Source organism: Anastrepha ludens, chromosome 5 (genome assembly GCF_028408465.1).
Source record: "Anastrepha ludens isolate Willacy chromosome 5, idAnaLude1.1, whole genome shotgun sequence".
Taxonomy (NCBI): domain Eukaryota; kingdom Metazoa; phylum Arthropoda; class Insecta; order Diptera; family Tephritidae; genus Anastrepha; species Anastrepha ludens.
In genome coordinates this window covers 20,120,115-20,147,710 of record NC_071501.1, presented here as the reverse complement: position 1 = coordinate 20,147,710, position 27,596 = coordinate 20,120,115, and the positions used below count along the sequence as shown (strand labels likewise).

General features: G+C 36.4%; 4 protein-coding genes across 6 annotated transcripts; 2 read left to right on the top strand and 2 right to left on the bottom strand.

The window, feature by feature from the left end:
• Positions 1-656: 656 nt before the first annotated feature.
• LOC128865356 (liprin-alpha-1) lies at positions 657-16,433 on the bottom strand. Of its 2 annotated transcripts, none has more exons than XM_054105607.1 (17): positions 16,244-16,433; positions 15,167-15,443; positions 15,002-15,103; positions 14,593-14,832; positions 14,448-14,519; positions 14,286-14,372; positions 14,057-14,224; positions 13,572-13,691; positions 13,368-13,508; positions 12,216-13,151; positions 11,940-12,151; positions 11,476-11,880; positions 11,208-11,410; positions 11,009-11,116; positions 9,474-9,793; positions 9,286-9,402; positions 657-9,211 (listed from the first exon to the last, which is right to left on the bottom strand). In XM_054105607.1, exons 2-17 carry the CDS (start codon positions 15,413-15,415, stop codon positions 9,122-9,124), a joined length of 3,570 nt encoding a protein of 1,189 aa, XP_053961582.1. In that variant the 5' UTR covers positions 15,416-15,443; positions 16,244-16,433; the 3' UTR covers positions 657-9,121. The 2 variants fall into 2 exon arrangements, with proteins under 2 accessions (XP_053961582.1, XP_053961583.1); XM_054105608.1 differs by having other exon boundaries at positions 13,380-13,508.
• Positions 16,434-17,899: 1,466 nt separating this feature from the next.
• On the top strand, positions 17,900-20,350 carry LOC128862728 (homer protein homolog 2). Of its 2 annotated transcripts, none has more exons than XM_054101415.1 (8): positions 17,900-18,021; positions 18,572-18,860; positions 18,930-18,990; positions 19,054-19,402; positions 19,474-19,552; positions 19,615-19,890; positions 19,952-20,089; positions 20,260-20,350. In XM_054101415.1, the coding sequence occupies exons 1-7, from the start codon at positions 18,017-18,019 to the stop codon at positions 20,060-20,062; spliced, it is 1,170 nt and encodes a 389-aa protein (XP_053957390.1). In that variant the 5' UTR covers positions 17,900-18,016; the 3' UTR covers positions 20,063-20,089; positions 20,260-20,350. The 2 variants fall into 2 exon arrangements, with proteins under 2 accessions (XP_053957390.1, XP_053957391.1); XM_054101416.1 differs by lacking the exon at positions 17,900-18,021 and adding an exon at positions 18,075-18,387.
• LOC128863665 (AT-rich binding protein-like) lies at positions 20,092-21,802 on the top strand. Its single transcript, XM_054102931.1, has 2 exons — positions 20,092-20,100; positions 20,260-21,802. Exons 1-2 carry the CDS (start codon positions 20,092-20,094, stop codon positions 20,941-20,943), a joined length of 693 nt encoding a protein of 230 aa, XP_053958906.1. The 3' UTR covers positions 20,944-21,802.
• A 3,937-nt stretch (positions 21,803-25,739) lies between these two features.
• On the bottom strand, positions 25,740-27,596 carry LOC128862727 (protein Aatf). The gene is made up of 2 exons (XM_054101414.1): positions 26,101-27,596; positions 25,740-26,030 (listed from the first exon to the last, which is right to left on the bottom strand). The coding sequence occupies exons 1-2, from the start codon at positions 27,489-27,491 to the stop codon at positions 25,925-25,927; spliced, it is 1,497 nt and encodes a 498-aa protein (XP_053957389.1). The 5' UTR covers positions 27,492-27,596; the 3' UTR covers positions 25,740-25,924.

The window sequence follows — 27,596 nt, the reverse complement described above, 5'->3', positions numbered from 1 at the left end:
CATTGCTGAATAAATACAACAGAAGCGCACAGTGAAAAATACTATTTCTATTACACGTCATTTTCATTTTCATTTCCATTTATTGTTATTGTTTTGTTTTCTCTTCTTATTTTTTGCTTTTTTTGTATTTTTTTTTTTAATTCGCTATTGCATTATTCGCATTAAATGTAATGAATGGTCGACAATTTTGTTCTTTTTGTTGTTTTTTGTTTTTATATGTATTAATCTGCAACTTTTTCACTATGATTTTTTTTTTTTGCATTTCCTTGCGACTTCAAGTACAGGCAACTTATGTAATAAATAATATTTTGGTGTCACATAATACAGACATAGATAAGCATAGATAATCTAAAACAAATACATAACACTGCTCATTAAAGCGCAACTATGCGACATGCGGCTTAGGTGTATATCCCGTTAAAGTTATGTCATGTTATGACCTTCAGCTTCACTTCCAACATAGCTCTTAGCCACACTGTGAATACCCCTAATGCTAATTTTTTGTTTTCTAAGAAATAACTGCAACTAAGGTTACTATTGTACAGATATGTACAGTACAAATGTGACTTTTTTTATTTAGATGATGATGACAATTCAATTTAACAGTTTTTAAAAAATATAAAAAAAGCAAAAAAAGGCAGCATTAAAAATACAAATTTATGAATTTGTAATCATTCACAATTTATTATAAACAAGAGATATGTGTGAGTGTGTGTGTGTGCATGATCTATGATTGAATTCTTCGCAAAATACAATATGTCACTTGGATAAAGTTTCGATTTTTTTTTTGAAACATAATAAATATATATTAATATTATATATATAGATTTTTTTTATATACTAAATAAACTGACTTTTACATGAACACCTACAATAAAACATTTTCTCAAGGAGAAATGCTGAATAAGCTTCTCTAAACAACTAAGATTGAACAGTGGAATTTTTTAAACAACGCTTTAACTGTTTTAACCGGGTATAAAATTACTAGTTTGTCGGTAAAAGTTTGAAAATTGACAAAAATATATATGGTTGATTGAAAGCTAAAAGCAAGCTTTGCTAGAAACACAATTTTAAGTTTTAATGTAATTGTATTAGTTTGGGGAAAAAGAAATCCATTATTTTTGCGTAAAATTTTTGCACAAATGGTTTAAAACTGTTTTATGAATTTTTTGTGACAGTCAAGCTGCACTGAAAGCCCATTGCTAACACACGCTGCTCTTTGAAGCCAGTCGGTGAATGTAAGACGAAACTGAACAGTGTTGCAAAACACAACAAAGTTAGTCTTATTTGGGTGCCGGGACATTGTGGTATTACAGGGAACGAGTTGACGGAAATTGGCTAATGACGGCTCTGCAAGTATGCCACTAAGCTCTGAATGTTTTCTATGTGTCAATTCCGCATCGATTCAACTATGGATTGACGAGGTTCATGAGGTCTACCCATAGAAGACGTTGGTCTAAGTTGAACTCGTGCAGAATAGTCAATTGCTTTGTGAAAAAGCCAAACAGGAAAATAGCGACTTTTCTCCTAAAACTCAGCAGAAATGACCTGAGAGTACTGCTGGGTGTAATCACAGAGCACAACGCTTGTGGTCAGCATATGGCTACCATGGGTGCCGTAGACAGCTCGATATGCCTATACTCTCTTGAGGATGCCGACACTGCTGAGCATTTTCTCTGCAGCTGTCCGGCGTTTTCCAGAATTAGATGTAGGATATTGGATTGCGAAATACTGAGTACGGATAAAGTTCTCTTCCTCTTCCGGATCTCTTAAGATTCATCAATGAATCCAAGAGGTTTGTGGAAGAGTGACCTCAAACTAAGTTATCCGTCCAGGCCCGACGAGAGGGGGGGATCGGGTACTTTTTTCCCCGGGACCGGAGTTTTCAGAGGGGCCCGGACTCGAGATTATACGTATTTATATGAATTAGACATAATTGGAAAGGGCCCGCATATGGATATGCTCCCTACGGCCCTGTATCCGTCATACCACCACCTTTTTATATTTCCTCTCTCTATTCTTTCTACTGAAATCTATCCGGGTGTAGTACAATGGTCTCCTGACTGAGTGCTTGGATTTGTCCAGCCCCCCACAAATCTAATCTAATCTAATCTAATGGTCGATCTTGAGCTCCTGGGCGATGCTACGACTACTAACATGCCGCTCAACTTTGATTATTTCTGTGATTTTATCGACATTATCCACATTATCCACATTTTCTTTAATATCAAAAATGCCTGAACGGAATCAACGAAACAAAAATTGCACTTTATTAAAAAAAAAAAAAAATAAATAATTGGCGCGTACACTTCTGTTAGGTGTTTGGCCGAGCTCCTCCTCCTATTTGTGGTGTGCGTCTTGATGTTGTTCCACAAATGGAGGGACCTACAGTTTCAAGCCGACTCCGAACGGCAGATATTTTTATGAGGAGCTTTTTCATGGCAGAAATACACTCGGAGGTTTGCCATTGCCTGCCGAGGGGCGACCGCTATTAGAAAAATGTTTTTATTAATTTTGCCTTCACCGAGATTCGAACTAACGACCTCTCGGTGAATTCCGAATGGTAATCACGCACCAACCCATTCGGCTACGGCGGCCGCACTTTATTAGCTGTCACACAATTTCAGCGGCCTGGCTGCCACTTCGAATCTTCTCTTTGTCGACTTCCATTGTTAACACCCTGTAACTCACAACTGAATGGGAAACGTAAAAAGAAAACAGCAAAAGAGTTTTTTTAGTTTGGAAAGTCACCTTGACAACGAGCATAAACTTTAAACAGTTTAATCGTTACTTCACGAGATATCGATCACTACGGTCAACTACCGAGAAAATAATGGATTTCTTTTTCCCCAAACTAATATAAATGTCTTACTGTCGAAGCGCAAAATATGCGTATGTACATATAATATAAGAAATCTGCATACACTTATCATACGTAAATATATAAGTAATGTGCAATAATTTACAGTAAGGCTCGATAAGGATTTACACTCCATTTGGTAGAGCACTGTTTTTGTTCAAAACAATAGCGTTGAAATAGTTTCATAAAAGTAGTAGAAAAAAGAAATCACTCCTACAAATACGTACGTATATAAATCTCTAAAAAAAAGTCTTAAAACAAAATAACAACCAATCATTCCTTGTAAACAAAAAATTCTAAGGCTTTATAATGGCAAACAACATACATACAGACTTATTCTTGACACTGTTTTTTTTTTGCATTAATTTCGAACAAACGAATAACTTTTCTCAGATTTGAAAAAAAAAAATTGTTTGTTTAATTCAGCTAAATTTTTGTGAAGTATGTTTATATGAACAAATCTCGTGTAAAAATGTTTTTAATCTTAGTTATGTATATAAATATTAATATCTCGGTTAAACTTTATTGTCTGCTATACAACTTTTCGCACGAGCGCGTTTTTGTATACTTAAATCAATCACTTGCGAGCCAAATCGTTGCGTATGACTCGTGAGTGTTTTCGGTGCGCGAGTTAACAAAAATAAATGCAAAAAAAAAAAATAATAATAATAATAAATGCAAAGAAACTAATAATAAATGCAAAAAAAAAAAAAATAAATACAAAAAAAAAAATAATAATAATAAAGGAAACAAAAAAATTAAATGCAAATAACACAAAAAATAAAAATTCCAACTTAAAAAAAAAAGGTCGCGTGAATTCTTTTTGTAGTAACAGTATAAAACACATCATAAAAAAGTCGAATGAAAGCTAATGAAAAGCTCGGTCCTTTACTTCTTAATGGATTAATAGCACTTTTTATATAGAATGGCGTGCTTGGTCACATATACATTAAATCCGGTTTGTTTCGTTAGCGTGGACTCTACCGTCGTGGGCGCTGAAAATGAAGCGCGAACAAAAAAAAAAATACTTTCGATTACAAAGAATACCATTTTTTACGCTTACAATCGCTTTTCTTTCGAGACAAAGGCCTTTTCTATTCGCCACTTCTCTGCTCGTCTAACTTGACGATAAATTTGCATGCGAAACCAACAACAAAGTCATCGAGCAAGTATGGTTTTCCTTCATTAAACTGGTATAACTCACTATTTTGCAAACAAATGTAATTTAAGACATCCCTATTCCAGCGCTGCCAAGACATATTTATGGCAGTTGCTTCATCTATTCGCCCCTTGGCGAAACGAAGAGCCCTCAAGTCAACTCTATTTCAAATTTATTACCTCCGGCTAATGCTTTTAAATTGACTTGAGATAGAACATTTTCGCGCCAGAAAAAATACATTTTTAATTAGCTTTCAAATGAAGTTGTACAGTGGCGGTCAAAATAATTGCAGCGCGTCATATTTTCCACTTTTCACGAATTTTTCTAAATATTTTTTTATAAAAATAGAGCTTGTAATACAACGCAAACCAATCATATACAAGGTGGCGTAAAATTAATCATCAAATTTTTTTTCCAATAACTTTTTTAAATTAAATAAAAAAACATATGTAATTTTAAATCAAGATTTTTATTTTGACCTTTACGCGCTCCATTGTAATTGTAAATCTTACGATTGTAAATCTTGCTTGTAGCGCAAATTTTCTAACTTTGTATTGTACAAAAACGAGTGCTGTAAATTTGTTATATGGACGAAAATATGCAACAGTGACAACAAAAAAAAAATTGTCAAAAATCTATGAACTTTTTTAGCTACTTCTAACTTGCAAAATATTGTATAAAAAAGTAATGGGGTATAAAACTGCATACCCGGCATTTTTCTTAATTTTTCATTTAATCGTTTTTCCTTTTTTTAATTGTATACGAAATTTGAAACATTGAATTATGCACATATCTGGTTTTCGTTGTAGTGTAAGCCAAAATTTTGTAAAATTTGAAACTTCGAATTATCTACATATCTAGTTTTTGTTGTAGTATAAGAAAAAAAATTTTGTAAAAAAAATCAACTAAAAAATATTCCAAACTGTGAAATATGTCGCGCTGCTATTATTTTGGCTGCCACTGTAATTGCACTCTTTTTAGTCGAAACAACTGCTAACTTACTTCGTGACTTGTTTCCTGTTTCGTCGATAAAAGGCATAACATTTGGATGGAGTTAAAAAAAACTAATTCATGTGCTTTTTCCGTTGCTCGCGAGTCAAAAAATTACTAGCAATGCAAATTGAAGTGTGCAATGATTATCTATAGAAGGTGGTGTGATTAGATTAGTTGATTGCTTGTTCTTCAACTCTCCTTTAATTTTGAAATGTCAGTAAAACGGATTGATGGAAAGTTGTTGTTGTGTTGTGAATGTGCAAGAAACTAGTTTTATCTATTTGTCATTCATTCCATTCTTTTCTACTCTCTTTCTCTTGACAGTTCAAACTTAAAAATTTGTTGTTGTTGCTCGAATGCTACCACCTTGAATAGATTCGCCTTGGACGCGGGCATGAGCTTACGAACGGATTTGTTTTTTTATTTGTGCAACATTTTTAGGCGAATTTATATAGGTATTTTAAGTATGGAAAGCGTAAAACTGTCAAAATTTAATATCAAAATCGCTCAGTTCTTCGTTACCATGACAGTCGGTTCCACGCTACCGGAGCTACCCGGATTTAAATTTGGCCAATGACTGCCACTTAAAAAAAAACACCAAAAATGTATGGAGAATGTTTTATGATGTTACAACAATAATAACAAAATGGCTAATTCCGCTTCGTCATGTTTAGAATGAAGGATGTAGAGGCTGCAACAAGAAAGTTCTTGTGTTTGTAAAAAAAAAAAAAAAACGAAGACTCACGAGTGAGCGAGTTAAGCGTATGTACATAATTCGTTTGCGTACTATACGAAATTCGAGCACAGAATCAAGAATAAGTTTGATAGTACGTACAGTAGTAGACGTATGTGCCATTCATTTAGAATTATTTTTAGGTATAAATATTTTATTATTATTTTAAATTTAAATTAAATTAATTAACAGTTTTGGTTCTATTGCCTATTTTGAAAGATTGAATACTTGTAATAAATATATGTATGTATATAGCAATTTTCAAAATTTCCTAATCATTAATATACTCGTATCGTATGTAGCGTTTCTGACATGCATACATGCATACATACATACATTTGTGCCATGATTGCCCTAACACCCTTGACTTGTTCTGTAACTGTAGGTATGTATATAAATATGAAAATGCTATGTATATGTATATTGTATAAAATTGTCCATATACTGCAAACTTACAATTTGTTTATCTCAGTTAGCATGCGTACGCTCCGTTGATGTCTTTAACGATTTAATTTTTTTGTTTTTGTTTGTTGTTAGTTTTGCCTATTTGTTACTCGTATAGTAGGGGTATACATTAAACGAATGAATATTTTTTGTTTTTGTTTTTTTGTTTTCTTTTTTTAATTAATCATAGTTAAGTAGTGCCTTTAAAGCTTTTTAATTTCAATAGTTTTTGTTTTGTTTTTAAACTTTGTTTTCTGCCACATTTTTAATTTCAATTAATTTTACTTTGTTTTGGTTTTTTGTTTTCTTGTGTTTTGCAATTTTGTCCGGTAATACTTGATTAGTCAATGATTAATGGTTACATTTATGCGCTCATTACTTTTCGTATGCATATACATGTATGCATAAACATACACATACACACATGTACATACATTTATTGTAATTTACCTTTTGCTGAATCTAAATATATATGCGCATGTATTTATAAATGTTTGTAAGAATGTATGCATGTGTACATGGCCTAAATGATGATGTTTGCGGTTATGTAGTTCGTTTACATTTGACTAATAGTGTTGTTGTTTTTGTTATTCAATTTTTATGTCAGCATCTAAGCTATACAAAAGAACTAGAAATTCGCTAATGCTATACAACAGCAATCAATACATAGGCCGCAAGTTAGGAAGTCATGTGAATTGAACAGCTTTATGTTTATTAATGTACTTGTATATGTCTGTATGGTTGTATCGTCATGAGGTGGAATTTGTATTTGTATATGCGTATGGTACTGGAAGAAAAAAAAGCAACAATTGAAACAAAACGACCTTAGCTTATCTCAAATTGTAGGGGGAATTAACAGCTGTGACGTTTCTCGAGCAACAAAAAAACAATAGAAACAAAAAATGCAAAGAGCGTACAATTTTAATACCAATTAAATTAAATTTTAACCACATGTTATATATTTGGTTAAACGATTAATACTTAATGACAATAGTTAAATTTTTTTATTGCTATTTTTAATAATTTGTGTAACTTTTTTTTTTACATATAAAGTTATTATATAGAGCATCATAGCTGTTTTTACCGCATACAGAGAAACGACACGCATTGTTGAGAACAATATACAATTCTTTGTTGTTATTATATTTGCTAGAATAGAGGAACTCTTGCATGGAACACAGTTGTTTTTTTTTTGTTTGTTTTTTTTTTTTTTGATGAATGCGCGGGTTCAAAATGCATTTAAGAAAAAAATATATATCAATTGCACATAATTGTTTTGAAACTAAGAGAAAGTTGTTCGTATATTTTTCTAGACTATCCAAACATTTATAGCGACGCTGAGTGAGTGACACTCTCTAGTTAAGTATAACACAAAGTTGTACCAATAGCGTAGACCCGATTGTCGTGAGAACGAAGATTTTTGCTCTCTTGTTTCTTGTTGCTATAGGAACTTTGTCGCGAAAGTTCAATTTATGGCAAGGTTGCGCTAGGTAATTAAGTGACAGGGTATACGGCTGTTTCCCGCATTATCTTTACATGAACGAAGATATAGAAACTTAAGCCAATCGTTTGAATTGTTGTTGATTATTGGGAATTTTTTCGTGCATGCAAGTGTTTTACTTTTGTTTATTTATTTTTTTGGTTTTAGCTTTGTTTGAAGAGCAAGATTTTTTATTAGCAACTTTGGAAGCAGTTAATGATGATATAGCACACCGTATATTTTTTCGGCAAATTCTTATTTATTCTTATGATAGTGCAATGTATGGGCACTGAGGTTCTGAAGGCTGGAATATGGCGCCTACTTATGTATGTTTAAATTTTTTTGTTCTAGTTTTTTTCCACTTTATCTTATAAAACTGCAAAATACTGTTTATGCTTCTATTTGGAGCTAACGACTATGTAAAATATACGTAAAAAATTATGGTAAAAAAAAATGTTTTTTTTTTTCTAACACGCGACCGTGCGGGAATAGGTAAGAAAAAACTAGAGAGGGAGAGTGAGTAAGAAAGCAAGATAGCAAGCAGGTGAGACACAGCTGTGGAGTATAGCTTAAGTTAAATTTCGAAGCGGCCTGTTTTCTGATTAAATTTTTTTGTTGGCTTTGAAATCATACAAACACTTACCTAGACCGGAAGTAGCATCGAGCAAAAAATACGTTAACTCACTATTAAGACAGTAAAACATAGCGCACGCAAACTAAAAAGTTTACGATACAAAAAACAATATTCACTGCTTTTCTGCTAACATTGAACTCAACATTGCACATCGAACTCTTGATGCTGGTTTTTGTGTTTCCGTCGAAACATTAATGAATTATGTGAGTATATGTGTTGGCTGTAGTCAACCAATGTTTCGTAGTTATGTCTTGTCCACAAATAGCTGTCATTGCGACCTGCTGACTGCTGTGTTGTTAGCATTGACCGCAAGACCCACGTCTACTTTTTCTTTACGCCTCGCTTTACATTGTGCTTGAATATGGTTATAGGTATGTATGTATGATGCATATGAATTTCGTTAGAATACTTATTGTAAGTATATATATATATAAAGATTTAAGACGCTCACTAAAAAATGAAATATATATAAATACCAAATACATTTAGCATACAACTGGATCACTGCATATCACTGCAACGCATGACTTTGTCAACTGATTTATAGATGCATGAAATATGGTAATTTACTACGCTCGATATAGTGTGTGTGTGTTTGTGTGTTTTTGATTTTTTTTTTTCTTTTTTTTTCAATTTATTCAGCGCTATGCGGCGTCTATGTGCCTTCATGTATATTTGCTTGCGCGTAGCGGCTGTAGTTGCTGTTGTTAGTTTGCATGTTGCTTACTAGTACTGCAGCTGTTGCTTCAGCGGCTGTTTCTACTATTACGTTTACTATTTTACTCCCCAGCCATGTCGGCCGTGATACCAAAGCTGGATCAAGAATTGCTATGCTGTTCATTTTCCGGCCTTCGATCTGTGGCAATTTGCAGCAAATTATTGAATTCTTGATCTAAAGTGTGACGTGCCTAAAATGATTTAAAAAAAAAAAAAATAGTAATTTACTGCCAAGCAAAAACGAAAATTGCCTTGTAATACTCACTTGTGCGTTTTGTGTTGGTATTTGTAGTGCTAATGCCATCGCATTAGAATCAAAACTTTCATCCAATGCAACGAGTGCGCCGTGTACACCTGACTCTAGTAAATTATTAGCATATTCCTGCAAATCACAGAGAGCACAAATAGCATTAAATTTTAAGTAAAATACGGAAGCAAAAATACCCTGCCTACCTTCAATCCAATACTGCATACCCAGCGTATTACGCGGTCGTTGCTCCACACCAGCACATCGCAAAGGCCGTTTTCTGACATTTTACGCCTGTGCTCCAGCTCACTGCGATCATAGTTGAGCCGTTTCAAGCATGAAATTCCATATTGCAGACTAGTACGATGGAAGCTATCCACCATTTTAAGTTGACCGCGCAAATCTTTTTTCGTTAGATGATCTAACATGCGCGCATCTACCAGACATTCCATGAATGTGGTGCGATATTGCGGGAGGCCCAGACCAGGCAACCAATAGTTGCCGATCCACTCGTGATTCATGTCACCTGAAAATATGCATGGAGATTAGATTAAAAAAAAAATATTTTTTTTCATGTCAGCGCATTCAACACAGCAACAGAACTACAATCAAATATTATACATTTAATTGAAGTTTGATTAAAAATAAGATATACATTACATATTAGATGAGGGAAAACGGCTTAGTTTGGCTTTTATGGTCGCATAAGTAACGTTATTATTAACCCTCCGTTGGAAACCTTTTGTAAAACTCGGTTGAGTACCCGAGTCTGGCCTTTTTTCGTCCTGTTTGAGGATCCTTTTTAAAAGGTTATATCCACAAATCGATAGAAAATTAGATTTTAGGAAGCTACCTGGAAGCTCAAGTCGTTAGCTATAATAGAAATATGTGAGATTCACGTCCAAAGTCGAAAAAGCCAGTCCGGCTAGACCCGGGTGCCCAGCGAAGGGTTAAATATCATCAATATTCCAAATTTTATTGCTTTTGAATTTCAAAAAAATACGTTTATTTCTGGGAATATTTACTAAAGTAAAATGGTTTGAAGTGATTTAATTAGGAAAATGAATACAATGGTAATCCAAAGTGTAGTGAATAAATACTTTAAAAATCCCAAGTTAAAAATATTAGACCCCAGTCCCGAATAATTCTTTTTTTCGTTTTGAAAAATGTGATAGTTTGAGATTTCTTATTTCGGTATTCAAACCAATTATTTCCTCATAAGTTTAAAAAATGTATGTTCCATCTAAAGTTGATGGCTCTACCGCATCGCATCAATTATTCAATAAGAATGAAAGAGCCTCTTATGAAAAGGAGAGCAAACTATCGAAGGTGACGCCCAACATGTCGGTATTGGTGTGTCATCGACTTTAACCTTAAGCTGTAGTTTGATCTCCTTTGTTCAGGTGGTAAAAAGGGTTGCCATGAATTTAGTGGGAAAAAGTTGGAGATTCCTCGCAGTGAAAAAGCGAGAAAGACTGGTGAGGTAATCGTTTACTTTGATGCACAGGCCATCGATTTCATTGCCCGATGGCATTATCGAACAATCGTCAGCATAGGAGGCCAGAGAGACTCCCTCTGGTGGCTGTGGGAGCTCCGATAAGTAGAAGTTACCAGTAAACTAGCCCATTCCCCTGGCAGTCGGTTCTACGTTCTCGGAATTACTAGGGTTTTCCCGACAAAGTAAACTAGCCCTGTCTAGTGCAGTGTACCTTACCAAATTAAAATCGTGATTTCTGCTTACCAAAAGCCAACGTTGTACGTGACGTTTGAGGCGCTGATGGCGAAGTTAATGAAACCATTTCTTGTATGGCAAGGCGTAATTTAAGTCTATGCAGTGGATTGCTTATGCCTGTGAAAACAAAAATGAATTCATATTATATTTATAATTTAAAAAAATATACATATATATATATATGCACATATCAGAGAAGGAGACTCACCAATTTCGCGCTGTATTTCAGTGTCACTCAACGCACTCATAATGGCACCCGATTTTACATTTGCTCTACAGGCTGCAACATACCATGCTGGCATGCCAACCCACAGCTCTAGCCAAGCAACAATAGTTGGACCATTCCATAACGCAAACGGTGTTCCTGCTTTCATCGCCTCGCCAAGCAAATCATTTCTATAGTCGTGTTCCCTTCGATGAACATGAATACACAGTAAATTAAATATAAGAACAACAAAACTTGAATGTAGACTAACTTTTTCTGCCGTCCATAATCAACTGAAGATATTTTCGACCCTGGCATACTGCTCATACGCGGCACCATACCACCGGTTACACTCATGACATCATAATTCGATTCACCTTCACTTAGGCCCATCGACAAATTGCCAATAGACATCATACTGGTTGAGCCATCAGGCAACGTATCTTTGACGCCTTTCACTTTGTCTTTCTTACTGAAAAACCGGCCTAAACTTGATTTGATACCCTTTTTCTTTTGTACCGCTGAAGCGACATCACGACCCCCAGTGGTGGTAGGTGTCTGCAGCATTGTCATTGAGCCCATTGTATTGTAGTGACGACTCAGCGATTCCTGACTGCCATAACGCGAACTTAACGGCGAAAGACCATAGTTACTAAGCTGTGGCAAGGCCACATGACTGCAATGGAAAAAATATGTTTAAAAAATAAAGAAATGGTCCACAATCATCATCCTCACCTTGGATGGTCAACACCTTGATTAGGTGAGATGCCCACCGAACGTCGGCGTAGCTCCTCTTGGCTGTGTGCCAACGCCTGCGCAACGCGCTCAAGACGCATGGATCTAGCAGTTAATGGCGATGCTGCGCCACCTGAACTCGAATCGCCAGCGGTAGACATGCCATGAATGTCATCGCGTGACATATCGCTCGACAAAACAGGCAAATTTAACTGTTAAAAAACAAATTCATAGTTAATTGATGTATGTAAGCTATTTGATGTTGCATTTTCTTACAGTATGGTACTTTTGCAAGAAATCTCTGTTTGGGCTATTCGGTGTACTGCGCCCACTCATTGGTGGGCTTTGACGATCCATCGAACGACCGCGCGCCAACAAATTCACATGCTCTAGACTGCCCACACGCGATTCTAGCTCTTCCGCACGCGCCTCTGTTGATTGCTTCTCTTCCTGTATCAAACGAATCTCATTATTAATGGCATCTAATTGCTCTTGCAACATCATGGCGAGCGTTTGAGCATCTGCATGTCCAGACGGCGACATCATGTCGGAAGCGGCAAACATGGCAGCTGCCGCCGCTGCTTCGCTGTCCTCGCATTCGGCGGCGGCAGCAGCCGCTACTGCGGCAGACATTTCGTACGCCTGTTGTGCGTGCGCCTGCTGCAGATTCTCCCATTCCTGTTCGGCCATCGAACGTGCTATGTTCGCCTCTTCTTGCATGCGCGATTTGCTGCGACGCAACGAATGTGTGTCGAAACTGGCGTGCGAGGTGCTACGCGAGAAGGCACCACCATCTACGGCGCTGCTGGGCGATAGACTGCGGGTGAGCGCTTCGGTTTGTTGTATGTTGTAGGCGATTTCTTGCTGCAACAACTGTCGCTTGAAATTCTCAATTTCCAAACGTGTCTTCGACAATTCCTTCATAATTTCACCCTTCTGATGATGCAGTTCTTCGGCCATTTTGCGCGCTTTCTCCAATTCCTGAGAGAGGGTATTCTTCTCATCAAGCGCATGCATACGCTCCTTCAAATGTACTTGCAACCGCTCGTTCGATTCCGAAAGCAGTTTGTCCACAGTGGACGACAACCTTAAATTGTGCTCCTCGTTCATTTTTAATCTTTGGTTCAGTCTTAAAACCTCTGCGTTTTTCTCATCCAAGTTGGCCTCTAGACGCTGTATACGATCTTCTGCTGAACCATGGCGCTCCTGTGCCTGCAAATCAATAAAGAGTGGAAAGCACGAATTAATTGTCGGTGACAAGTTCTAATTAGATCTACTAACTTTCGGACAATTTAGGACATAAATTAAAATGTAGGAATCTACGTACATGTATACCAAAATCAAGCGTCGCACAAACATACAAACGTAGCTACATACGTACTACACATCACATCACATCACATTTGTAAGTAATTCAATCGCGCATACCTTATTTCCTACCTTTGTCAAAGCTTCCATGCGAGCTTTAAGCTGCTCCTCCATGTCAGGCTGTAATTTTGCCTGTTGAGCCAACTTCTGTTCAGACAACTCCAATTTTTCCTCGATTGCGCAAATCTTCTCTTCGTGTAACTATAACAAGGACGTATGAATGGTTTCTGAAAATTATTGGACCTAAAGCTTTTGTTGCCTTACCTTAATTTGTGCTTCTTTATGGCGCAATTCCTGCTCCAGTTTCTCGTTCAAGTCGTGTAAAGACGTCGATTCACGTTGAGCATTTAAATAACGTTTCTCCAAAGTGGCGATACGTTCCTCCTGTAAAGATAATTTTTTTCAAATATTAAATATGCGCAAATTGCATATTGATAGTCTTGAACAGAGATAGACTCCTCCTCCTATTTGTGGCGTTCGTCTTGATGTTGCCCCACAAATGGAGGGGCCTACAGTTTTAAGCCGACTCCGAACGGGCGATATTTTTTATGAGAAGCTTTTTCATGGCAGAAATACACTCGGAGGTTTGCCATTGACTGCCAAGGGGCGACCGCTTTTAGAAAAATTTTGTGCTTCATTTTGGGATTTCACGGAGATTCGAACCTACGTTCTCCGAATGGTAGTCACGCACCAATCCATTCGGCTACGGCGCCCGCTATTGACTATAAGTACTGCAACATTTAACCCACCTGATCTTCCTTCTGTGCGACATTTTCTCTCAAATCTCTTTGTAACTTCGAACATTGTTCTTGCGCCTTGCACAACTCCTTTTGAGTTCTGCTTAAACTCTCCTCCAATTCGCAAATTTTGCTGTTCAAATCAGAGACACGCCGCTGCCATTGCGATAGCTCAGCTGTCTATAAAATTGAAAATGAAATTTAACAATGCTATTTGGCGCCAGTTTTACAACTTCCTTACTTGCTTCTCGATTATTGTTTGCAGCTCATGCGTTTTTGCAGCATAATCGTTTGCCTCATTTGATTCACCGTTAAGCCCGCTACCAACCTATTGTCAAATGGTTAATGTGCATTAGAACCTAAAACGAACATATTAAAATACAAATAGGTAATAAGGCACTACCTTCTCATTCACTCCATTCTCATTGCTAGCATCACGATTGGCTTGTATTGCACCAGTTTTATATTGCTGAAGCTAAACGAATTAATATACATAAGTGTAGCATGAATAAACGTAATTAATGAATCTTGCTTATAAATTGGCATACCTCTTCTTTGGTTGCGTTTAATTCCTCTTCGAGTGAACTATTCTTTTCAATTGATAAACGTAGACGTTCACGCACTTTTTCGTCCAACGCTTTATGATGCTCGAATAGACTCTTTAATGCTTTTAGTACTTCCACCTCACTGGAGACCCCGCTTTGAGCAGCCGCCTGTCGCTTCACAACCGTCATTCGCAAAGAACGTTCATGTCGCGCCACCAGACATTCTAAATGCTCCAACAATAACTGAATGTAGAATTAAGAAAATACTCCAAATTGATTAGTACGACGAAAGAGGAATATAATTAAATTATGTACATTAAACACTTTAAATTTGTTTGTTGAACTAAAATTTCGACGCTTTTAGCCTATTATATATTAAAAATTTTACGTTTTCAAATCGAATAGCACTCACCCTCGTATTGTTGCGTTCAGCTTTCAGCTCGCCTATTTCCTCATCACGCTCAAGCAGCGTTTCACGTGCTTGCGTAAGTTCCTTCGTTAAGGTTGCAAATTCCTGAAATGTTTTTAAATTTAATATGCACTTTGTTTTTAAATATTTTACGCTTTGCAATTTTACTTGAGGTAAGTTAGCATTTATCTGCCGCTGTAAGCTATCACGCTCTTTTTCCACATCGTGCAGTTTTACTTCCGTTTCACTGAGCCGCTCTTGAGCTTCGCGCAAACTGTCCATCAATTTGTCACGCTCGTCCAACATAGACACCATTAGCTGCTCGAAGTTGGCATCTTCGCCACTAAATTGTGAGGATCTCTGGGAGATGCTATCCTCCGAAATCGTTGGCATTACGTCGCACATCATATTCCACATTTTAATTTCTCACTCGCACGCACAAAAGCTGAAGGGATTAACGATAATGAAATTATTGAAAGGCAATGAATTGTATGTACAAAGTTACTAAAGGAATTTCGAACCATTATATCTGTCTCCAATTGAGGTCATTAATCTTTCTATGCACTATGGTAAACTGCCATAAAGTATGACAACAACAAGTACTTATAACTATCAATTTTGTTGATGTCATGATAAAGTGACCAGCACTTTTGATACCACCGATATTTAAGTATCCGTTGCCTCACTACAAATTATGTTAGCGTTCAGTTTTTCTAACGCATGTTATTTATTTTTGGTGTACCCAATTCAGTGCAACATAAATCTCTCCAATTAGCATACATTGGTCAAAAAACAAGATTGGCACTACGCCCATTTCACTTTTCACAAATCAATGTTTTATAGTTCAGCCGTCATAGCGAACTAACACATTTTCAATATATTTCATATAAATGGAAAAAATCTTTGCTCCTGCTCCATCTATACAATAATCATTAACACCATTTCCCTACCGTTATTTTCTATTGGAAGTTCTTCTACTGTCACAGATAACAAGCATGAGCATCCCTTAATCGCCTACATACAAGGGCGTTGTAAAAACGATGCTGATTTTCTATCAAAACTTTCAGTAGTCCATATGTGCGGCGACCCAAATATAATTAAATTTAATTGATTTAACTGTAACAGTTGCGCGTATTGGTAACTGCTGTTGGCAACAAAATCGTCCAAGCCCAAAAATTCCTATCAGCGGTCTTAAGTCATATGTGTAGGTAGTACTCAGTAACTACCGCTGATGGTTCAACTTGCCCGATCTGTACGTTTCCCTCGCTGCATGGAACCTTTTGCGCTTATAGCAAGCAGCGTTTGCACGTTTTGCACAATTTTCCAACTATTTTCCTGTAAGGATTATTGCTAGAATTAACTTAAAAAATTGTATAAGAACCACTGTCGCTATCGCTGCTATGCCGTTGCGAAAAATTGACAAATGGGTACACACAGTACACATCAGTGTTGCAGCATTCGTGTGAAATACAGTTTTGCATGATAGCGCACTTAATGTGTCAAATGTGGCCAAAAAGGAATATTTATGAATAAATTTGGTTATAAATACTATTATGTATTTTATTTTTGCTTAAATCTCTGACTACATAAACGTATACTACAAGATCTTGCAGTTTTCCCAAAGTGTTTTCATGCATAACTTAATTGTTTACTACGCGTAAGTTTTCTCGCAACACTGTTTCTACTCGCTATTGATAACTCTGCCATTCCAATCAGAAGACGATAATCAATGTCAGTTCCAACTACTTATTGGAAAATTCTTATCGATAACTATAGCACAGGTGCATTTCCCAATTGGTAAATCTATTTCTATTTCAAATGTTGTGAAGTAATTTGAAATAATAAATATTTGGTTGTCTAGAAATTATATACATTGTTTTAACTATTAGGGTACTCCACTTTTTTTTATTTATTTTTTTTTATCAAAAAACGTGTACTTGTCTGTTCCGTTATTCCCATAGCTTCTTTCTGTCTGTACCGTTACTACCTTTATGGTGGTCACACTCACCAACGTAAACGAACGCCCATATGTCCGTATCAGCTGACACGATGAAACAACCATCTACGATACTACGAAACGGAACGGTGGTGAAAATTGATTTACATTGGGCTTTCATTAGTTTGATCGTGTCAGCTGACACGGGCGCACGTTTGCGTTAGCAAGTGTGAGCACAATTACTCATTGACATATTTTACATAATTCACACATTTACATTCTTGAGTTATTTTGATTTTACTCTATATGTCTATTCGACCTTCTTATCGTGGAGCAATTTTGCGACGGCCATATACATTTAGAAGTATAATTGGAAATCTTGAAATGAGAAGGCGCAAATGTTACATACAATTTTTTATGGGTACTAAATTGAAGACTCGCTAGTAAGCGATTTCGTCCTTTCACCACGCTAGTAAGGAGCTTAACTCAAAGTGGCAATTGATTTTATTTTTCGTATATTTTATATATTCACTTAGCTTTTAAAAAATAAAAAAAAAAACGTTAAAAATTTAATAGATGATTTTAGAGGTGAGAGATGTGTTGTGGTTGTAGCAGCATAACAATTCCCCAACATGTACGGGGAATGCTGCTGGAGGGAAGTCCATTGCCGGATATAAATTCGGGTCGTTCCGGTCACATAGAACCGTTTGTCCTGGCAGCGTGATGTAAAACTTAGTTGTATCTCTATATTGATAAAGTTTTAAAATCCCTTATTAAGAATTCTTACAAAACTTAATGGTATTAAAAACTCTTAACAGTAACATTTGAACCTTCGCCTGTCATTAACATTTTCTGTCAGTACTGTTATAATTGTGCTGCTGAATTGTTTAAGCCACATGCTGCAGAAAAACTTATATACCAATTGGCATGTATGATAATTATAACAGTTTAGTATAATAGTCTTCAATCTGGCATCGCAGTATCTTTTTGACACCAACACTAGAATAATTGGAAAAATCGAAACCGAAAAATTTTTCGCAAAAAACGGAAAAAGCCGGAGTTTTCACGACCAAACAAAGAAAATGGGGTAAATATTGGAAAATTGTTAAAGCACTTTATATACTTTATTTTGAAACAAAACGTGTTGTGTAGCAGTTCGTCAAAAAACCAAGTTGTATTCGGCCTATTTGCTGCTTTTGGAAGTGTCCCCGCCCGTGTATTACCTATTTCAACTAGCCCATACCTCAAATAAATATGGCATAAAAAGTAGAAAGTTGAATATTTTACTATAAACAAAATTCTTATCAAATTACTGCGCAGGAAATGATACGTATGCAAAACTCTGTTTTGCGGTAGGCCAGTTCGTGCTGTCAACTTTTAACTATGCTTTCAATTTTTTTGGGGCGACAGTCGCTTGGGGATTCCTTGATTTAATATGAAAAGCCTAAGATAGGTAATGAGCTGTTTTATTCATTACTCCCTGTAATAGGTGAGAAAGTAATTACAACTTCTCACTTAACTAATGAGATATTCATAGAATTTTTAAGATTGGCTGAAATTTGGTTAGTTTGGGTTTAAGTTTATTTCTTTACTATATGTATTTGCATCTGTGTAAATATACAAATTTTTGCCATCAGCGAACAACCGATTTTCACCTGCCAGGCTCATGTCTTCCACATTGACCCGAAGACTAAACGCACATGGATTACGGCCAGTATGAAAGCGGTGAATGTGAGTTTCTTTTACGACTCGTCTCGCAACCTGTATCGCATCATTAGCGTGGAAGGCACAAAAGCCGTTATTAATTCAACAATAACACCCAATATGACGTTTACGCAGACATCGCAGAAGTTTGGGCAGTGGAGTGATGTGCGTGCCAATACGGTTTACGGCTTAGGATTTGCTTCTGAGGCCGAATTAACGAAGGTATGTAATTACCGCCACACAAAAAGATGTACATATAAATTCTACAAACAAAATTTTAAACGTTTTCAGTTCGTGGAAAAGTTCCAAGAAGTGAAGGAGGCAACAAAGAATGCAATAAAGGCTGCAAATGGTTTGTTAACGAAAATGTATTAACATTCAACTTATCGACTTACTTGGTATCACTTACTTACAGGTTCCACTGCTGTTACGCCTACAACGTCTGCCAATACATCACCTATTTCGTCGCGTATGCAACAGAACGATAACACCGCCATTGATCCGCATACTGTCGAACCACCAAATATGTCCAATACGAATACGCAAAATGCCAATCCGGATAGTCCATCTCATAAGCTGCTACCGGCAGCGGAAACAAAACAGGAACTGGCTGCAGGTGCCGCACCATCGCCTGCACCACCGGCGGTAACAGTATCCTCCAGTGGCAGTATTGTGGGTGTGCATACAGGTGGGAGTGCTGGTGCTACTGGTGAACAGCAACTTAAATACGAGAATGAACGACTTAAAATGGCATTAGCTCAAAGGTAAGTGGAAAATTTAAATACAATTTTGTTTGCAAATGTGTCTACGTATGTCTTAAACTTTTCTATTGCAGTTGTGCCAATGCTAAGAAGTGGGAAATCGAATTGGCCACATTGAAAAACAACAATATACGCCTGACAAGTGCATTGCAGGTATTTAAGCGCAGTTTTATTTTTAAACGATTTTCTTTTAACAAATAATAAATTTCTTACAGGAATCCACCGCCAATGTAGACGAGTGGAAACGTCAGTTGCATACCTACAAGGAGGAAAATATAAGATTAAAACGAGAGCTGGACGTAATTCGTGCAGGCGGCGGTGGGAGCGTTGCTTCTGGAGCTTCAGGTGGGGGTGAGATAGCGGAAGATTTACGGCGTGAAATAGGTTTACTGAAAGGGCGCATCGAATCACTAGAAAATGAATTAATGAGTCAAGAAATCGAATTGAAAGCAGCAAATATGAGTTTACGCGATAAAAGTCTTGATCATAACGTGAGAAATAGTGAATTTTAAATTGATTAGATTTGGGTGATAATTTTTATTTTTTATTTAGCAAATGGCGAAACTGAGCGAGTTGAATGCACTCTTTTCCAAGCACATAACAGAATTGTTTAGTGTACAAAAAGACATGGAAAATATGATTCATCCAGCAAAAAGCACTTGAGATAAAGATTTGAGCTATTTTAAAAAGGTATGCATTTTGTAACTTATTCACAAATTTGGATTATTTGTCGCAAGTGGTCCCCAAGCAAGGGCAGTTATTTAACCTAATCTAACCTGGAACTTATTCAGGTGAAAGTTTTTCCTTGGCAGTTCACAAATTGCACTATATTTAAGCTAATACTGTTTTATACTTTTCAGGTTTCAGGTATAGAACAACAATTACAACAGCAGACGATTACCATTAGAAAATATGTCGGTACTTCGGCTACAGGCAGCAGCTGTGGCGGTGGTGGCGTTGTTGGTGGTGACACAGAGAGCACTCTTTCCAATGTTACATCAATTCACTCACAATTGCAATCTCTCAACGAAACAGGTGATGACGCACAAAAATTCTACAATAGTAGTCTAATGAATCACCAACACCAGCAGCACCAGCAGCAGCTTCAACAGCAGTTGCATCAACCAGCCGGCAGTGATAAATTAATAAGACCACAAGTGTTGCGTGCAATGAACAAGCATTCCGTGCTACTACAGGAACTACATCAACGTCAGACGCAAGCAGCAGCAAGCAGAAACACACAACTAGCCACTGCAACTACTAACTTACAACAACACTTGGTAACCGGTTGTACAGCAACATTGACTATCACTACAAGCACAGTGACTGCTAACGCTAGCGCTGTGGCAACTGCAACAGCTACAGTGTCGGCCGCAGCTGCTGCTGCTGCCGCTTCGGCTGTTGTGTCGCCCAATAAGGTGGCTACACAAATGCCTAGTGCTGGCAGTGGCGGTGGCGGTGGCAAGACTGCAACTATACTTGTTTCAAAATCAAAAACTAAAACTGGTTTGCCGCTGCTACTTAAAAATTCGATTAACAATTAACAACAATTAGCCGGAATGTACGTAAACAAAAGGAAAATTATAAAAATTTGTAGTTTAATCATACATACACACGAATGTTTTCAAAACGTCTGCAATTGTGACGAAACGATGCTGAAATTAAGTAAATCAACGACCGATAACCTGTGCCCAGTATTTAAGAATTTATATCCATACAACACATACACATACATCATATACACACACTGATATTTGCATGTTTATATGCCTATAATTTACATGTTTATTTTCGTTGTGCAATATTTTTAAGTATTTATTCAGTTTGTAACGATAAAAAAAAAAAAAACGAGTGGTAGCTGAGTATATAAACAAACGCGCAAAATATGTGGTCAAATTGAAAGTGTATGCTTTTATGCAACGATTGAAAAGTGCAGGCAGGATAGCTGCGAAATGAAGCAAATAACTTAGAATATGAAGCAAAAATTGCATCGTTGAGCAGAGCAAATGCAAGAGCTAAATTCGTTTTTTGTGTTTTCTTTTTGGTTGTTTATAAGTGATTGAATTGAAAATTTTTCCTTAAAAATTAATTATCGCAGTGCATATAGGCTCAGTGAATATTTTAATATATGATTTACATTAATATATATATATATATTTGTAAAAAGCGCAAAGCTTTTATCATTAATTTATCTGGAACTAATTTAAGTAATTAGAAAATCAGTGGAAAAGTATTACTAGACAAAAGCTATGCAATTAAATGATTACAAATTCGAAAATTTTTACATCAATCGACTAAAATTGCAATTAGTAGTTAAATGTAGCCATGTTTGTTTTCTATAAAATTGGCGTTTTCGCATTTTGAAGTGTCAAAAACAAGGAGAAAAAAAAAAAAAAACAAAAAGAAACACTCAACTGGATATCTATTTTTTATGTAAAAACCAATTTGAAAAATTCCATTTTAACAACTTAATCGCATAGCTTGCGTGGGTAAAATGAACGAAGTAATTTATGTATGTCGAATATTCTGAATACCAGTAAATATTTTTTATGTTTATACTAAATATATTATATTAAGTGAATAATCTTTATTGTGCATGTATACAAACGCATATGCAACACCAGAACTAGAACGAAACAAACAAAAAACAAAAAGAAAACAAAAAACAAAAAAAAAACATTGTAGAAATCACAGTGTATTGGAAAGCATATGAAAAAGGTTAGTAAAACGACACACACACACAAAAAAAAAAAAATAAAAAATAAACTAAAATTATTAAATTTAAAGTATTTGTATTGTATATGCGTGTAACTATTGTAACTGTATTTGTTAAGTTTTAATTTATTCGTAATTTACTTGTATACCTATGATAATTAAAAAATGACTTTTCGCCATAACAGTGCGCACACGAAAATCTGCAATTGAAATGGACGGACGACGCGGCGCCAATGACGTTTTGAGTCTGACTCGGACGTTGATAACGACGATGACGACGACACTAATTACGTGAAATATTATATTTGCTGTACTTTTTGTATTATTACTAAAAAAATAATTGCATACAAAGTGAATAGCATAGCCAGGAAGAACACGAACACAAGAACAAAGAAAACGTAGCGAAACGCAAGTGAAGTAAAACTAAAATGATAATGAAAATGAAAATTAACATTAAATACTTACATACATAGCTATATTTTAACCAATCAATACCAGTGTGCAGCTGTGGCAGCCATGTGGGCGCGGTGTGGGTGGCTACATACATTTTTAAAACGGTTGCACGAAACGAAAGACTTCTAGCTTCGAATAATAAAATTAAGCAAAAAGAAAAACAAAACAGAAACAAAAACAAGAAAAATGTGTAATCTCCACTGACCACAACACGAATTGCGATGAATCTCTTGTAGCAATAACGGTATAATTAATTAATTAATTAATCAGCTATATACATACGTACATACATCCATACATACATACATACATAGTACATAGACACACATGCAAGAAATATACATTTATATACATATAAATAAATAACAAAAACACATGCGCAAACATACATACCATTTAAATAACACAAAAACAAAAAATACCTATATTAAATGAAATAAAACAATATACAATACATACATACAATGATACCTAAATACTAAGGTGCTTTTTACCTATGAAATCCGAAAAAGTGTGGAAGTGGAAAAAAGTGAAGGTATACTAGAAAACAAACAAAAAAAATAGTAATGGGACTATTGCAACCTGCATGGATTGCATTCATTTGCGTTTATTTTTTCTAGTATTTATAACTATTTTCCCCCCAAATGAATTTAGTGTACACAAACAATTTTTTTATACTGGCAGAATTATCGTACGAGGGCGGATCAATAAGTCCGTGACTTTTATATTAGTATTTCTGACCTCTTTACTGAAAAAGAAATACTGCTCCTGTCAACTCCTGTCAAAATTTGAACGTGCTGCGTCAGTTAGTTTGTGTTTTACAGCTACCTTTATCAGACTACCCAGTAATTCACAGTCGACCACAAACGCAATCGTGTAACAACTTCACAGGAAGGTTTGGCGTTGTTTAATCGCAATATGGAGGAGTTTTTGCGCCGTTTTGTAACCGTGGACGAAACATGGATCCATCACCACACACCAGAGACCAAACAACAGTCGAAACAGTGGGTTTCTAAGGGTGAATCGGCTTAATAAGCACACGAAATTCAGTTTTTTCCATTTTCTCCTCAAATTACTCGTCTCTTCCTCATCTAGACAGCTTCTGTAGAAGTCATGTTTTTTTTTTGTGCACTCACTCATCCTCTAGGCGTTCCTACCTATTAGGCAGTGCCCCGTTATAACTGAGATCAGTGTGCTAAGACTGTGCTTATTTTGGCTTAGCAGAGATTCTGTGCGTTTAGCATTGAGCGTCGGCCACAATTTTCGGTTGACCCTGCTGTAGGTTTTGAGACATAACAAAAAAAAAAAAAAAAAAAAAAAAAAAAAAAAAATCAGTAGAAAATTGTTGTCTCGAAAACTAAGCGAGATATTGTAGATTTCTATTTCTACTCTGCCATTTGCTTCCTTTAATTTTATACATCCGAGGACGTTGTTGGTAGGGTAGTGATTCTTGGTCAAACTGATATCATAGACACGATAATTTTGGGATTAGACCCGGCAAAAATATATCAGTTAGGGTTGCTGTTTGAACTGCATGAAATATTTTTCAAAATTTATGGGGTAATGCTGCTGATGTCTCAGTACTTAAGAAGATGTAAATCCGACTCACACGGGAAACTTAAAACCGACTTTCGTGGGATCAGCCACATAAAGTATACCAGCTGCCCGCGAGACTCGTTTAACTTTGGCCCAAATACGTTCTGGATATTTTACTAGGTTCAACTCTTACCTATTCAGAATCGCCTCCGACCTAAACATGTATTCAGCATGTGAAGGCACACCGCACGGCACTAACTCCCTCTTCAAATTACTCATCAAACCTACTCACCTAACATCGCTTTGCCTGTGAATCCAACCTAACAGCATGTTTTCTGAGCCTACCGTTAGATGAGTTAGACGAATCCGATCGGTGACTACGTTGCCCTGGCAGGATTTAGCAAATTGCCACAACACTGTAGAGTTCTACAACAACAAAAAGTACTTCCGTTAGCTTAGAACCTTCTTTCTCCTATTTTCAGAATACGAATTGTTTAATAAAACCAAAGCAAGCTTAGAACAGTTCTACTTAATGATTGCTGGTAAGAAATTTTCAAATTCCCAATTTTAATAGGAGTAAAATACACAGCGGTCGCCGTAGCCGAATGGATTGGTGCGTGACTACCATTCGGAATTCAGAGAGGTTCGAATCTTGGTGAAAGACCAAAATGAAGAAAAAGTTTTTTCTAATAGCCTCGGCAGGCAATGGCAAAAGTCCGAGTGTTTTTCTGCCATGAAAAAGCTCCTCACAAAAAAACCATCTACCGTTCGAAGTCGGCTTAAAACTGTAGGTCGGTCCATTTGGTGAACAACATCAATACGCACACCACAAATAGTAGGTGGATCTCGGTCAAATATCCAAAAAGGGAGTAAGCGCCAATTATTCATTTATTTTTTAATGCTTAAAAAAGAAGAACAGCAGTGACACACAAAAGAAATGGTACATCGAAGAAACCAATTTGACGAAAATCAGGATACCGCAAAAAAGCTTAATCAGGACATTCGGAAAAGCGATCGAATGAGAGTTCACTTGCTGCTACTATTTTTCATAACAGTACTTTATGGCATCGAAACTGTACGGATTTATTGTAAGTATTTCAGTGTCAAAAGACGCATTTTGCACCCAGCGACCATTGCAGTGATTCATTAAAATCAAAGAAAGTTTGTTTTTTCGAAGAGCGGTTGCTACTTGGTAAGCCTTCGGGGGCATAAATGCCATCCAAAACACTGCTTATAAACTATTTGCCGTAAAAAATTTGTGGTAAACTTTTCTTTTGTAATAAAACATCAAGAGGGAGGCACATCACAAACTGCAGACGAAATCTGACCTAAAAAAATCTATTTTTTCAATTACTATATAATTTTCCCACTAATAAGAATACATACAATAAAACTACCTAACTAAAACATCATATCAAACAATAATTTTGAAAGCAATAATGCAAATAAATAAAGTAATATTACATAAAAAAACAGCGAACAAAATTTCCACTGAGTTTGCTAACACATCACAGTGGTGAAGGAGAAATTAAAGTCTTGTAATTTAAAAACTCTTAACACAATTTTGGCATGAAAAAATTATTAAGACACGTGAAAAATAATTATAATTAATACACGTATTAATAAAACAGATAACTTCAAGTTGTGCACACACTTGACACAACGAGTACGTTTATTAAATAAATAATAGAAAACAAAACAAAAACTATTTTTTACTAAAAACGCATTTCATGGAAACTGAAAAAAGTCTTACATGTACAACGGATTGTATTTGAAATAAAACCTTTCCTCATTATGCATACAATTGGAACAGAAATACACTTAAGCTGCGAATAATGATCTGTATAATTCATCTTTCGATTCCTCCGTCCACGTTGAGGTGTCGTCGGGCGCCATGAAATTTATCAATTTGTTGTGCACCGTGTAGCTGGAAGGTAATAAGTAACCAATTAATATTTTTCTATGCAGATACATTTTTTATACTTTTTACAACTTACCGCAATTTACGACCTTTACTGGCGCGCGTATCAACTTTTTTCTTCATTTTTTGTCGCAGCTTCTGCAGCTCCACGTACTGTTGTGTTATCTCGCTGGCGCTCACCGAAGTATTCGTTTTGTACTCGATCAGTTCACGCAATTGCTGGTGATAAAAGTCACTGTCATCGTATAACTCTACATTTCGGTTATGCTTTTGTATAGCTTCTAAATCACTATTTTCAACAGTTCCACTTTCTTCTACGCCATCAATTTCATTTTTCAAGGTTTGAGATTTTTCAACAAGTAGGGTGCGATTTTGTAAAGTATTCTCAATTTTTCGTATAATATCATAATTTTCTGTTAGCGATTTCTTTTTCGCGCCTGCGCCTGGTGTTAGCAGTTTGGTGCGATCATCCCATTTAAGCAGTACCGCATTGCGGTAGGGCTTGAATTCTTGGAAATGTGCATCGATGTGATCGGCAAAACGCTTAATCGGTATGTGGTTATCCGCCTCAGGATCCTGTATAGGCAGCGGACGTTTCAGCGACTTTTTCAAAGCATTACGTTGTTCGGAAAATTGCTCGCACAAAGCATTTTGCAATTGCAATAAAGTACTAAGCAGTGTACTAACTCTATTGACTGATTCGCGCGACACATTGGCTAGTTTCTCGCTTTCGCTCTGTTGCACTTTGAGTTGATCAGTCGTCGGTAGCTGATTGGATTTACTTATCACTTTTTGGGTGTGAATACGCATTTCTAGCAGGCGTTCCCAAATTTGCAATTGATTCTGCACACACAGACCTTTTTGTACTTCGGCTTGACGATTCGCTTCGGTGATTATGTCCGTTCCTTCCGTATTCTCTTGATCACTAGCATCATCTTCGCTTTCTATGCCATCTTCATCATAGTCATCTTGATCATCCTCTTCCTCTTCGCCTTCGCCTTCTTCTTCAACTTCACTGTCCTCATTTAAATCACTATTTGCACTTTCGTCCTCTTCACTGTCATTCTGAAATGATGGTGCATCCCTTCTTCCTTTATTTCCAGCACCGTTCAGCTTTTTGGTGAACGCTTGTAAGTCCACGTCGTTATCATCGTCCGAGGAATCATCATTTTCTTCGCTCTGCTCTTCTTCATCGGACAAATCGCTTTCCTGCTCTTCCTCTAGCTCATTTCGTGATGATATTTTCCCCCGATACCGCGCACTTTGCTCTGATAAAAGCTTCACATTTCGTTTTCTGATATCTGAGGAGCGCGTATCGGGTATGTCGTATTCATCGAATTCCTCTTCCACACGTGGTTCCTCGCCTTGCTCATCGCTGCTCTCATCCTTTCCATGGGTGTTGCGCTCTAGCAGCTCGGAGATTTTGTCTGATACGGTTTTTGTTTTGGAAGTCTTCTTGCGCAGCATCTTGGAGTACGAATCTGTTTAGTTACACAGTATTTCTAATTAATTTACCGAAATATTGATGGAAACAACTAAACATCGAGTAAACGCAAATGGCAGGTATCAAAC

Bases quoted from the DNA above. Each gene is read 5' to 3' on its own strand.
- LOC128865356 (XM_054105607.1), bottom strand. From the start codon at position 15,415: ATGTGGAATATGATGTGCGACGTAATGCCAACGATTTCGGAGGATAGC. The intron at 11,411-11,475 runs GTTAGTCTACAT...TGTTCATCGAAG, and splicing joins GATTATGGACGGCAGAAAAA to GGAACACGACTATAGAAATG. The intron at 9,403-9,473 runs GTAGGCAGGGTA...TGTGATTTGCAG, and splicing joins TATGCAGTATTGGATTGAAG to GAATATGCTAATAATTTACT.
- LOC128862728 (XM_054101415.1), top strand. The intron at 18,861-18,929 runs GTATGTAATTAC...AAACGTTTTCAG, and splicing joins CTGAGGCCGAATTAACGAAG to TTCGTGGAAAAGTTCCAAGA. The intron at 19,403-19,473 runs GTAAGTGGAAAA...TTTCTATTGCAG, and splicing joins AAAATGGCATTAGCTCAAAG to TTGTGCCAATGCTAAGAAGT.
- LOC128862727 (XM_054101414.1), bottom strand. From the start codon at position 27,491: ATGCTGCGCAAGAAGACTTCCAAAACAAAAACCGTATCAGACAAAATC. The intron at 26,031-26,100 runs GTAAGTTGTAAA...ATTACCTTCCAG, and splicing joins AGTAAAGGTCGTAAATTGCG to CTACACGGTGCACAACAAAT.